General features: G+C 39.0%; 1 protein-coding gene across 12 annotated transcripts in view; it reads right to left on the bottom strand.

The window, feature by feature from the left end:
- gramd1bb (GRAM domain containing 1Bb) overlaps positions 1-13,413 on the bottom strand; it is a 122,102-nt gene that overhangs the window by 75,716 nt on the left and 32,973 nt on the right. For 9 of the 12 annotated variants that reach the window (XM_085130675.1, XM_085130680.1, XM_085130678.1 and 6 more), the window contains exon 2: positions 1,947-3,103. In XM_085130675.1, coding sequence (XP_084986801.1) covers positions 1,947-2,353 — 407 coding nt within the window. In that variant the 5' untranslated portion in view covers positions 2,354-3,103. Of the gene's footprint in view, positions 1-1,946; positions 7,639-13,413 lie in introns of those variants that run through there. The other 3 variants (XM_085130686.1, XM_085130687.1, XM_085130676.1) reach the window with 2 other exon arrangements.

Raw genomic sequence — 13,413 nt, 5'->3', positions numbered from 1 at the left:
GGGCCGTGGGTCAGACTCAAACCCCGCCTGCTGCACTCCAACCATGTGGCATATGGTCACCTGCTCACCCACTGAGCAAATCTGGCACAATGTCCTCATTTTTAAAATCAAGTATTGGATCTGTATATGATGTGAAGCTATGTTTTTTCACAGACTCTGTTATTATTAAAATACTGCTGTTTAGTGCAGGATAAACAGGTTAGTTTGTGATGGATTTTAAAGTAAAGAACAATGTTGGTTGGTGTTCAGCAGCTGAAGTTGATCTGTAACACTGAACAATACTTTATAAGGAATTCTATGAAGTCATTACTGTTCCCACTTCAGGAACACTGAGGCATTTAACGCTTACCATAAATCATAAATGTTGAGGTTTCCTGTTTAACTATTAGCAATTATCTTATAGCCACATTAGCCATCTGTTATTATTAAGCTAGTACCTATGGAGAACAATAAAGCAGTAACATTAATGTGGAAGCAAATATTATCAGCCCTGCTTGTCTGTAACATGACAAGCATGTTGGGAATCGCATCTGTAACTGGTCGCCGGTTCGATCCCTGGGCTCTCTTTCCTGGTTGTTGTGTCCTTGGGCAAGACACTTTACCCTACCGCCTACTGGTGTTGGCCAGAGGGGCCGATGGCGCGATATGGCAGCCTCGCTTCTGTCAGTCTGCCCCAGGGCAGCTGTGGCTACAACTGTAGCTTCCCTCCACCAGTGTATGAATGTGAGAGTGAATGAATAGTGGTATTGTAAAGCGCTTTGGGTGCCTTGAAAAGCGCTATATAAATCCAATCCATTATTATTATTAACATTAATAGACAATGTTAATTTAACAGGATAAAACAATTGTTTGTGTCTAAAAAAGGGATATAAAAAAAGGAAAAGTTTACCAGCCACACACTACACAGGAACAGTGACAGAGTGGCAGCAACAAAAATATGGCACAATGTTACCTGAAGCATAGCACCATCTCAGACAAGATTAAAAGAAATTGGCTTTATTTTTTTGTCAATACCTAAGAGAAATACATACTTAGTTAAGTTGTTTGTAATATTACTATAGTAGTAGTAGTAGTAGTAGTATAATAGTAGTATTTTTTTTTTTTTAAAAAGAGTATCAGAATTTTGTTATTATTTCCTCTGTGACACCAAAGTGTATTTTCTAGATATCAGTAACGAGTTAACTAGTCGCTTTTGCTAAGTCATTTGTTTATCTTTGCAAAATTAGATTATCTGCTACAAATAACTTTCAGAGGCCTGATTGAACAATTGAGTGCATTTGCAACATTATTTGTATTTGCAACTTAGAATACTATGACTTTTCCTCATGCTGCACGCTTAATTACTTTATCTGAGATACCAGACTTTGCACGCACATACTTTCAAAGGAGGAAACCTTTTGATTATCTAAACCTTTTGATCTGTCTTCAATAGTGTAATCAGATCAACCTTTTAAGCTATGAGTAAATGACTGAAAACATTTACTGTGTATGCCTCTTGCATGCAAAACGATGTAACTTGTTAATGTGGGTAACCTGTGGACAGGGGTCAACACTCTGGTGACTCTATTAATGTGCTGCAACAATCTGTGCAATTTATTTTGTATTTTTTAATGGCTATTATGGCCCTTAATGTTTTTTTTTAGTTTAGTCTTTCTTTATACAGCCCTTTGTGACTGTTTGCCTGTGAAAAACACTTAACAAATAAACTATCTGACTTACTTATTAACTTATTAACTAACAAAATATGGAAGAAAGACAAGCACAATCAGTACCTAAGACTCAGCTAAACAGAGACCTAAAGGTTCAGTCATTGAAAAATACCATGCCAACAAGTGAACTCTCAAGTTAGAGATACATCATTAGTGCAGATAGCAGGAATTATGAAGCATCATGGAGGTATTAGGGAATAAGAGGGGTTTAGGTGAATAGAAAGGGCCCATACAAACCTGCTCTCACTGCCTTGCTCCTTCTTTTCTCTGACCTTCAGCCACTTCCTCAACAGGAAACGCTTACGGCGAGGAGATGCACTTGGTGTGGAGCACCTCGACCAGGAAGCAGCATCTTCGTCGCTTGATGGTGTGATTTCGATGGAAGGCAACTGAAGGTACTCCTTGGAGCTGGAACGGGATCTGGCTGTAAGGTGGCAGTTGGTCGGCCGCCCTCTTTCGATCTCCCTTTCACTGGGCACATTCCTCATGCGGCGCATTTTGAAGCGTTTGCGACGGAGGGTTGGTGTTGACGAGCTGGATCGCACAGAGCCATCTGACACAGCATTGTTGCCTCCATCGGAGTATGCTGGAGCATCTTTTGGCACACTCACCTGGAGTGAAGGAGGTCTAAGAGTGTCAGTCATGATTTTTGCCTAGCTCTCTAAATACTCCCCTAAAGCACTTCGTTTAAGATACACTACTTAAGATTATTACAGGTCTTGCAATTCTGTGCCTTGAAGAATTGCAGAAAAGCTCAGGGCTAAAAAAGTGAGGCACAGTTGAGATCCTTGACAATCTTTGGTAGACCTCCCATAGCCCTTTCAGGTCTTGTTTATGTTAAAGCCCTTTCTGCATGCTAGCCTACGGATTATAAGACTGGCATAGAGATCCTGGTAGTAGATATCTAAGGCTTAACCAAGTCCTTTTGCTGCTCCTCAGCTGTTGGTGTTTGTGTAGCTCAGTGGCCAGCTGACTGATTTAGAAGAGCAGTCTTGTGGCGGTGAACTCAGGCTGGAGAGAAGAGGGCTAGATTAGATAACAAAGGGGGCTTCTGTTCTGAGGCTAGCAGATGAAACATGTATAAGGTCTGTCAGGGAGTGTAACACAACTCCTTTGCTGGTTCTCCCTAGGGACTGGGAGGCCAAGTTACACACACACACACCCAACTACACATTTACTATGCCACTGTCCGAGAGCTGTTATTTTAGCTACCGCTAATGCTAAAGGGAAGGCAACCACTGTCAGCTCTTGATTGCCGATTCCGATGTATGATGTTGGGAGGCTGTTTGCCGTCACTTTGTGCTCATTTTGGCGATGCTGCAGGAAGACACTGTTGCTTCAGGCTGAAGTCCGTCTTGTGCCCCAGTGTGCCGTGCTCTCCACACAGTTAATGCCTACAGGTTAAAGGGAAGTGATAGGACTGCAAGGTAAAGGCAAGGCTGAGGATGATAATGGCCAAGTTAAGCAGTCACACACGCACACACACAACCACACAGGCAGATAATCAAAAGAGGCAGGGCTTAATGTACAAGAACCCACACAGACAAAGGAAGACACCATGGACACCAATCACAGGAGACAGGCAGCACACTGTTGTACTCAACATACGCTGCCTACCCACCACCATGCACCAGCCTAAGTCTGTCAAACCACAAGGCCTTTGTTAAATGTATACAAGACTATAAACCTTCTGCCAATGTCCACAAAAAAAGGAAAGGGAAAAAAAAAGTCACATGTAATGGATGGCCTCTGTGGATCAGTATCATTGTAAACAGAGGATATTTGAGTGGTTGCAAACTGTTTTATGCGGTATATGTACTCAATAGAGAAGCTTTCTTTACAATTCTGAAGATAATAATTCTTTCAGCAAGTGATTTTGAAACTGCAACATTACTGACAGGTCCTTGATGTCTTGTTTTTTTTGAATGAGAGCAAAACCACATGTGTCACTATTGTAAGTCTAACTGTGAAGCAAAAAGCAAAAAAAACAAAACAAAACAAAAACACAAGACAAAAAGTGAAATGGGGGCATGTTAGAAATCAACACAGAGCAAGTTGCCAGTACTGTGTGAGAAAATGAGATACAAGTATCAACACATGCTCATTCCCACATCACCAAAATATTAAGAAATGCTCAGAATCTTTTGCTGTCACATTTAAGTATATTTGTTTAAATGGGAAGGACAATGCTAGCTTACTAGCAGTGTTGGGTAAGTTACTTTAAAAAAGTAATTAATTACTAATTACTTAGTCAATATTGTATTTAAAATACTTATCTAATTACTGTGTCAGAAAAGTAACTTAATTACTAAATAAGTAATTTAACTAAATACTTCTTAAAATCGCTATAAACCTTGAGTGGGCAAACAATAGAAATTAAACTCTTTAAATAATAAATACTTTTTTTTTTTAAAGACGAAGACTCTACAGTACGCAGCGGTAGCCTCTCTTCCACAATGTAGCCTGTAATCACTTTTTTAAGCTTTAAGATGCTTTCTGTGCTGCTGAAGTAAAATCAAGTTTTGCCTGCTTAGCAGGAGTTGCCGCGGTGTTATCCATGGATGATGAACAAGGATCACTCAGAAGTGTTAGTCTATGCTCTCGTGTCAGACGCTTCAGTAGATTACTTGTGCTATTAACAGCAGCCGATAGTTTTTTCTCCCCAGGATATAGCTTACATATTACTGTAATATTCTTGTCTGCTTGTTTCAGAAAAGTGAAGAGACGGGAATATGTCCATTTCATAAAACAGCCACACGCTTCAGCCGAGTCCGACATCTTCCGCTTTAGAATACGACTATGCAGCAAACTGGCGCGAAATGACGTGCACCTGCACTACAGCGATGTTAAAGCGGCAGAGTTTACTTCTACGTTTAGAAGACAAATTATTGAAATTAAATGATATTCAGCGAGTTTAATTATTTTACAATGTAACGCAAGTACATTGTAAGTAACTGTAATTAAAATACCTAAAAATGAACAGTAAATAGTTACTCTACTTTTTCAGTGGAAAAGTAATTTAATTACAGTAACACGTTACTTAGTAACGCATTACACCCAACACTGCTTACTAGTTTACTTTATAGAATTTTACTTATTTTACTAATTTTATTCAGAGTGGAAGATAAAAAAAACAAACAAACATATGAAATACATGAACTGAAAAACCATACTAGTTTAAGAAAATATTAGCTCAGACTAAATTTGATGGCAGCAACACATCTCGAAAAAGTTGGTACAAGGCTATTTTTACCAGTCGATAAGCGTCCCCTCCTCTTTTAACAGTTTGTAACTGAGGAGACCAGTTTCTGGACTTTTGGTGGAGGAATGCTGTCCTTTCCTTTTGTTCTATTTCGCATAAAATAATGGTTTATGAAATTTGCAACGCACTGCGTTTTCTTTACTTTTTGCGCATGGTCCCAACTTTTGCAGAATTTGATTCGTAGACTTTCTAACATTAGAAGGCAAACCTTTCTTGGGTATCACAGTGATAAACCTGCTGGAGATTGGAAAGGTTTCCCATTCTGTGACGTGACAATGTGACAGAATGTGTGACAATGGCATAAACAGAAAAAGCTCAGTTACAATCTCAAGGCTCAAGGTTTAATTAGGCTTAAGCAGAAACCAGTGCTTTAAAATGTGATGCCATGGCATCCTTACCATGTGCTGTATTTGATGAGTTGTGAGTGAGACTGCTACTGACAAGATAGCAGAGTGAATAGTGAAAATAACCATCTGTGCTTTCTCATAACCCACACCATTAACAATACTAGCATGGTTGTTGTGCACATATGGCTTTCTCAGTTGGGATCTATGAGGTGAGAAACAAACAGAGACTGGTAGTTTATATGCCTGCTATGGTAAAGACAGTGCACATCATGTTTGCAGAAAGAGACTGAATAACATTACTACTGCTGTTTCTAATATTCCTACGAATACTAATCATGTAATAATTAAACAGTTAAAGCCAGTCAATAATAAAGCACTTTAAAAATGTATAAACTTCATAAGGTGTCAAGATTAAATATCGAAGACAGGATCATCCAGAGTCAACGATCTCATTGACTAGAAGCCCGGTTTTCTGTAGAAGCTCTTACAGATTTAGAAGTATAAGAGAGGAATATAACCATGCAATAAGTTTTCCCAGACAAAGTGAGAACATGAAAATCCCACTCTTAAGTCAGAAAAGGCCTGATCTTAAAGATGATCCAGGAGTCATAATAGAAGTGGGATTTGCCGGCTGCACTCCAGCATTACAAAACATACTGTAAAGTCAAGAGAAAAAAAATCCTCCAAGATTTCTTGCAGTGTTAAAGCGGCAGCCAAACTGATAAAATTAATTCATACCTTGTATCCTAAAATTGAACCTTTAACAGCAGATCTCCAGGGTATCGTAAGTAGGACAAAGATGGCTTTTATCCATGCGTGTTTGTAAAAATCAACTGTGCTATGATAGTATGACTACACATAACACTTCAACTGTGTGGTTAGAACCTCAGTGGCAATGCAGAAAATAGGCCAGGTCTAATAATGGGTTGGTTTTTTTGACAGGATGTAAATATAAGCCTGTTCACAACTACGTTCAGCGGTATTTAAAAAAAAAAAACAAAAAAAAAAAACAGGATGTAAACCACTCACACCTTTTTTTTTTTTAGCTGCCTACACTTCCAACCCACTGCATCAACTGGCTCATCTGCATGACGGAATCAAATGAAAATAAAGGAACCACTGATGCCAACAAGCACCACCACTGAAGATTCACCATCATTGGTAACCATCAAAACATTGCTGAAGACATGGTACACTACAGAACCAACGATATGGAGCTGAAAGAAGCATGGGAGCATGTAGGGCTGTGTGATATGACCAAAATCTCATATCCCGATATAAGACATCTATCGTCCCGATAACGATATAAATCACAAAAATGTAACATTTTCTGTAAATTCTGTGAATCTTGAGCAGCTCAACTTGCGTGACGTGTTTCCAGGTGGGCGTCGTGCACCTGGAGTCGAGTGTTTTAACCGATGCATGAAACTATACATTTTTAGACATAAGTTGTAACGGCCGCCCTTTCTTTGTGAGTATTTATTACACGGCGTGCTGCGGGGAAAAGCCTGTTCTAACGTTTGAGTCTAAGGTTTATTTTTTAAGCACTTTTTTGCTTCTCATCCGTAAATACTCTGCATCTTTCACGTGATTGTTTATTTTGAAAAGTCTCAACAGGATTTTGAGCTTTAATTGTGAAAGGTTTATGTGAAAGAAAAACAAGCGGACACGCGATGGTTTTACCGTCGTTGTTGCTAACGTCAACGCATAAAAACAGGCGCTTGTCTGTCTGTAGTGTGGTTATATTAAATATAAGAGAAAGAGAGAACTTTAAGAAATTAATATAGCCACTACAGTTACCATCAAAACGATGAAAAATAATTGCCGTAAACAGTTTATTTTGCGACACCACGAAACAAACGATAGCGTAAAATGAAACGATAGACGTTTTTATATCGTCATCCGATATATATCGTTATATCGAACAGCCCTAGGAGCATGAGATCTACTTAGTTTACTTTACCGAACTGATTTTATGTGGTACACGGCGCTCAAAAATCTGTCAAAAAATGTTTTAGTATGACTTTGCTAAGCTACAAAGCCGCACCGCTGAATGGATTGTGGGAGCATTACAGCTACCGTAGTCAAGAGCCTCGCGGAGTAATACGTACTGTACTTCAACATAATATTACCATATTGTGTGTGTATAATCTCTTTTTAAGTTTTGTGGATATTATATGGTTATGCTCAGGATATGTCGGCCAATTTCCACTGGAAATGCCTTTTGGTTAAACTGTCAGCAAAGAATTTGGATTTGCACTGTTACATTTTTATATAACTTTAATGCACATTAAAAAAAACAGCTGCTTGTTTAAGTGAAAATACATTGCAAAAAACTCATTCAAAGTTGTGGTGTTGTAAAGAATTTTGTCCTACGTCAATTATATCGTCAATTATATCGTCAGTTATATCGTCAGTTATATCGTCAGTTATATCGTCAGTTATATCGTTATCGCAAATTTTCAAATATATATTGTGATAAATATTTTTGGCCATATTGCCCTGCCCTAGTAGTAAGACCTGCTATGATGACAATTTAGAGATGGTGGCAAAAACACAGGCGGCACAGCTGGAGGTGACAGAGTTAACATTTTCATTGGTAGTGACCAAGATGGACAGAGTTAGAAATGAGAACATTAGAGGGACAGCTCAGGCTGAGAGGTCTGGAAACAATGTGAGAAAAGTGAGGCTGAGATGGTTTGGACATGTGCAGAGAAAGGATAGTGGATATATCGGACAATATGTTGCCAGGCAGGAGGAAAAGAGGAAGACCACAGAGACGATTCATGTAGTGAAGGAAGACACGCAGAGGGTTGGGGTGAGAGAGGAGGATGCTGGGGACAGGATGAGATGCACGAGGCACTGTGCATCTCATCTTTGAGCTAAAGGCAGTAGCTCAAAGAAGAAGACGACGAATATGCAGATAAAAGCTGCAAATTCAACATGCTACCAGTAACCCACTGCAGGGTTCCTTGCAATTTGTCATGTAAGATTATATCAAATATTCGGCTTAAAGCCACTTTATTGTTCAAAGATCAGTGCAGAATGGCAGCGCTGTTTTGTAGTTGAGTGAAATAAAGCCTTTGAGGAAATTCTTACAGTATGAAAGCTACTCTATTGTTTACTCTTACTTGATGCACATGTGCACAGTCACGAAGATGATCATTTATCATGGAGTGCAGGAACCCTGTGTAAAAAATCCTTTGCTCACTATTTAAAGTTAAAGGTGCTGCTACTCTTTACTATACATTCACACACATACACACATGACCTAGAGGCTGATCATGGAAGTGGGGAAACATCATGCATTAATCATGGCAAGACGTGTCTCATTACAGTTTCACACATTCTAGCAAACTCGGGTTGTACTCTGACACTGCTCGACTCACACATGTGAGCAGGTGATGTCATTTTTAGCATGACTGAGCACTTAGCTTTGGTTGTTCTGTAGTTAAATTAACAGATTAATAGTTTTCATTATAGTTATGCATGTGAGAAACACTGCTCTCTAGCTGGAGAGGATGTTGACACACCTGTCTAATATAATATTAAAATCCAGAGTGCACAGCAGGAAGGACCCGAATGGTCTAACCGTCTTGTGTCTTGGTGCCTTGTGCACTTTGCCATGTGGACATTAGCGGAGTCAACAGATGGGCCTACCACAGAGCGGCTTTGCTGTTACAGCTGAGAAGGCGATCGCAGTTTTCCATCACTGTAATGACTACAGAAGACAGGACAACCACGTGATTGCTTGCCTTTCACGCGTCATTACTGACCATCAAAGTTCAACTCTATTGTTCTCTGCATCTCTATTCTTAGCACTCTGTCCCTGTTAGCACAATTTCCAAGACTGTGGGCAGATTACAGAGGCATGCTAATGCCGATTAACGAACACTCATGAAAATACATGCAGCATAAAGTGTTCTGATTACTCAAATGAATTCTTTACAAGAGCATAAAATATGCAGCATACAGGACTGGGACATCCATAGTGTTTTGGTAAGTAATGCTACGTGTAATAACCATGGTATGGATGGTGGATTACTTGCTTTTAAAGTGGATATTTCAGTGTGGGTGGTAGGAGCATATGGCAATAACAGATTTTCTTTCCTATTTTTTTTCAATAACAAGTGTGGGAATCAAGCTCTAAAAGTTTCTCCATACGTGCATCTACAAACTCAAGTTTCAAAATTAAACTACGTACCAGAAAGGTTTTGGAATAGTGTTATGCTCCTCCAACCAAATTATTAGTCATCATGTTAAGTACATATTATGGTGCATTTTAAGGTATTTATGGTCTTTTGACACATTAGAAAAATTAATTTAAAAAGAAAACACGCTGAAAAAAAGAAGAAGAAGAAACTGAGTTAAGTTTGACTGGTGGAATTGTAGCAACAACAACATGTCAAAGACACTGAACAAAAATGGGGAAAAAATATTTGCACATAAAATATTTATCCACTGGCTCTGTCAATGTCTTTCTGCAGGCATGATGTGTTTTCCCTACTAAACAACCTATTGCTCATACCAAACTGTATCTTTGAGCAGCTACATGCCGTTGGGAAACTCAGTAGTGTTGCAGAACTTTATAACACTGGATCTAGTTGGGTGATAGGCAAGTGTTACAGTACATCTTCAGTGGAGCTAATAGGATTAGAAAACAGTTTATGTAATAGAAAATTAACCTCATCTTACCTTTTCCTTTCGCTGCACTAAACTACTGTACAAATCTCAGAAGTGCTCCAGTATAGCACGCTGACTTGAAAGAAGGAACACATTGTACTGCAAACGACATGTTCAGTGGTCTTTCTCTCGCTCAGTCTCTCTTTGTCTCTCTTTATCGGTTCACCAGATTTATTTTAGAAACACGTTAAAAATGAATGCATTGTACAAGTGCTAAGCTAAAGGTCTTGTTAAAAGACCACCCTTAGGCATGTACAAGCTTTACCATGCAGCTCCCCAAAGTGCATCCTTCTTAATCTGAGCTAGCAAGCAATCCCATGTCCCATATTTTACTTCATGAAAAGGGCTGACTCCTTCTCTTGGAAGACTTGCTGTACTGATCAAAACACCAGCTTTCATCACTTATTTAGATACTGTGCCATCTAAAAATAACCTCGTTAGACTATGGAAACAAGCACAGCTGTTTTGTGGAGCTGATTGTGAGTCAAACCTACGTTTAAAGGAAATTAAGAGAGATTCAGGTGAACAACCAGACATATTTTATTCTAACCTAGATATGCTGTGACTCACATTTGTAACTATAAAATAAAATATACACTCAATGGACCTGTTCTTTTTCCTGTTCGCCTTGCTGGTATTAGGTTTGACTCCCTTTTCCCTTCAGAACTGCCTTAATTCTTCAAGGCATCGATTCAACCAGGACCCGGAAGCTCTCATTAGAGATTTTGGTACATATTGCCATGACAGCATCACACAGATGGCGCAGATTTGATGGACTCACATCCATGATGCAAATTTCCCTTGCAAATTGCGATCTGGTGATTGTGGAGGTCATCTGAGTACAGTGAAGTCATTGTCATGTACAAGAAACCAGTTTGAAATCTGCTGACTTGTTACATGGCATCCTGCTGGAAGAAGCCATCAGAAGATGTGGTTATAAAGCGATAGGTAGGGTCAGGTAGACGGTGGCATCTAAACAATAATCAGTTTGTACTACGGGCCCATGACAGAAAGAATGGTTCGAAAACATGGATACTTTCATGTGGTTCATGCCAAACTTTACTTTTAACTGTACAATTTGAATGTTGCAGCAGAAAGAATTGAGAATCATTAGCTTTAGCAACATTTTTCAAATCTCCTATTGCCCAGGTCACCAACAGACAGACCACAGTCCAGCTCAAGATCCAGAGGCTGTTCTGGAGCAGCGCTGGACTTTTAAGAAAAATATTCTAGCTAACCAATACGCTGTATCCGTCGCAGATGACAGATTATGACTCATTTTCAAAGACCAGTGAAAAGTTTAGGTTTTTATCTTTAATTGTTTTAGAGAGAGCTGGGCAGCACAGTGGCACGGTGGTTAGCACAGCAAGAAGGTCCTGAGTTCAATTCCACCATCAGGGCGGGGTCCTGTTTCCTGTATAGTTTTAGAGATATTCATGTTCAAACATCGCTTTAGATTTCAATTTGTGAAAAAAAAACATGGTGCCAAAGTGGGATGATGGTTCATTTTTCAAAAGAATATATTGAAAAGTATTTGATATATGAAGCTAAAATTTCACAGCGCTCATTATGTTAAAACCTTGTACCATATAATTTGCTGGTGAACCCTGCATCTTATAGTAAAAAATATATAATAAGCATTGCTGGAAAACTATTGAACAGAACGTTCTTTCTTTAACTACATGCAGCCACTGATACAACTGTTAGGCTTTATGATGTCACCTAATGATATTCCAGGCTTTTACTTGAGGACATTTTCTCTAAATGGATTGTAATTGAATAGCCATGTTCTATAGTCCAATTTTGGTGAGCCCATGCAACCCATGTAGCCTCACTTTTCTGTTCTTAGGAGTGGTACCTAGCGTGACCCTCTGCTGGCATAGTTGTCCGTTTCAAATATTGACATGTTGTGCATTCAGAGAGGCTCTTGCATACCTTGGTTTTACGTTATTTGGTTGCCTCCCTATCAGCTTAATCCAGTTTGACCATTCTCCATGTCTTTAAGCATCAACCAGGAATGTGATGATAGTCGGTACCAATAGAATAACATGATTCTCTATACCCTAGAGATTCTATACCTTGGTGGAGTCAGACTGTTTAAGATGTTATCATATTTGGTTGATGGTTGCCGAGTAAGAAATTTCCTAGTCATCTCAAACACAGGTAAATGCTATCATTTACTTCTTCTGGTCAGATACATCACCTTATAATCACGAGCTTTCAAACAAAGTAAGAACACTACAATTTTTGGGGGGGCATTTTGTTGTTCACCAGAAGAAAAACGTTATGCCAGTACCACAGAAGGTCATGCCAAAACCACATGCAGTGTGCAACAGGAAAAGGCAAGTGCAAGAAACTTACATATTTTCCACAACGGAAACCCCCCATAACCTCTAGCTCAGTCAGTTCAACACCTAACACAATGCACACTTAAAACACCCTAACCATTAAAACAACATGAAATAAAAAAAGTGTAGGCCAAACTTTCTTTATGCACATCCATAGGACTATATATAATATACTCTGTGGAAGCTACTTAAATGGCAAGAATGCAGAAAAAAACTCAATGAGGTAAAGAAAACTGTGACTGAGAGTCATTTCCTGTGGAGTAGGAGGCATTTTCCCAGGCCTGACAACCACAGACAGTGAAGAGAACTAGGGCTGTCGGAAACCAGTAGACATGAGACGTTGAGATGCATTCAAATTGGCCTCACTAAGAACAAGCTGGGTATAGAACTGTTCAGGGCTGTTAATCCAGGTTTAAAAACAAGAATGTGCCTGAAATATATTTGCAAAACAAAGAAAAGACTGATTAGAATCTGATCATGCTTATATGTATCGTGTGTTTGTGACAAAGGCTGATCGGATACCTACAGAAAACTCCTACAGAGGACATGAAAGAGGAGTCTAGAGGTCGTCCCTTTGTTCAGCATCACACTAAATTACACTTAGTTTGCATAATCTATTGACATGTTAATAATCAAACCTTTATTTCTGTACACAGTCGGTCTTTTTGTGAATCTGTTGTTTAGGAAAGTAACCTCATTACATGTGAATGTGTCACCTAATGACGCTAATTCATTTGAAGGAATTTTTAAGGCCCTGGATATTAATAGCTCAGGTGTTCTCCAACACACACATATATTGGGATTTTTTTAGGATTAATTTTCATCCCAAGCAAGTCACTGAAACTAATAACAACATCAAAAGGTTTTAGGTGTAATAAGTGTAATAAATAAAATTTTAGAATGCAAAGGAAAAAATAAAAACACCACGATGATCTGCTTTAGGTGTAATACTCATTTAGTACATAATGAAGTAGCAAGACTAGGATCCAGTCTTGAGTTGAAAATGACCAATTAAAACAAAGCGAGCACAGAGCAACACCATGCATCAGAGAGCTGCTAGCTGA

Source organism: Neolamprologus multifasciatus, chromosome 14 (assembly GCF_963576455.1).
Source record: "Neolamprologus multifasciatus chromosome 14, fNeoMul1.2, whole genome shotgun sequence".
NCBI lineage: Eukaryota > Metazoa > Chordata > Actinopteri > Cichliformes > Cichlidae > Neolamprologus > Neolamprologus multifasciatus.
This window is presented reverse-complemented; position numbering and strand designations above follow the sequence as displayed.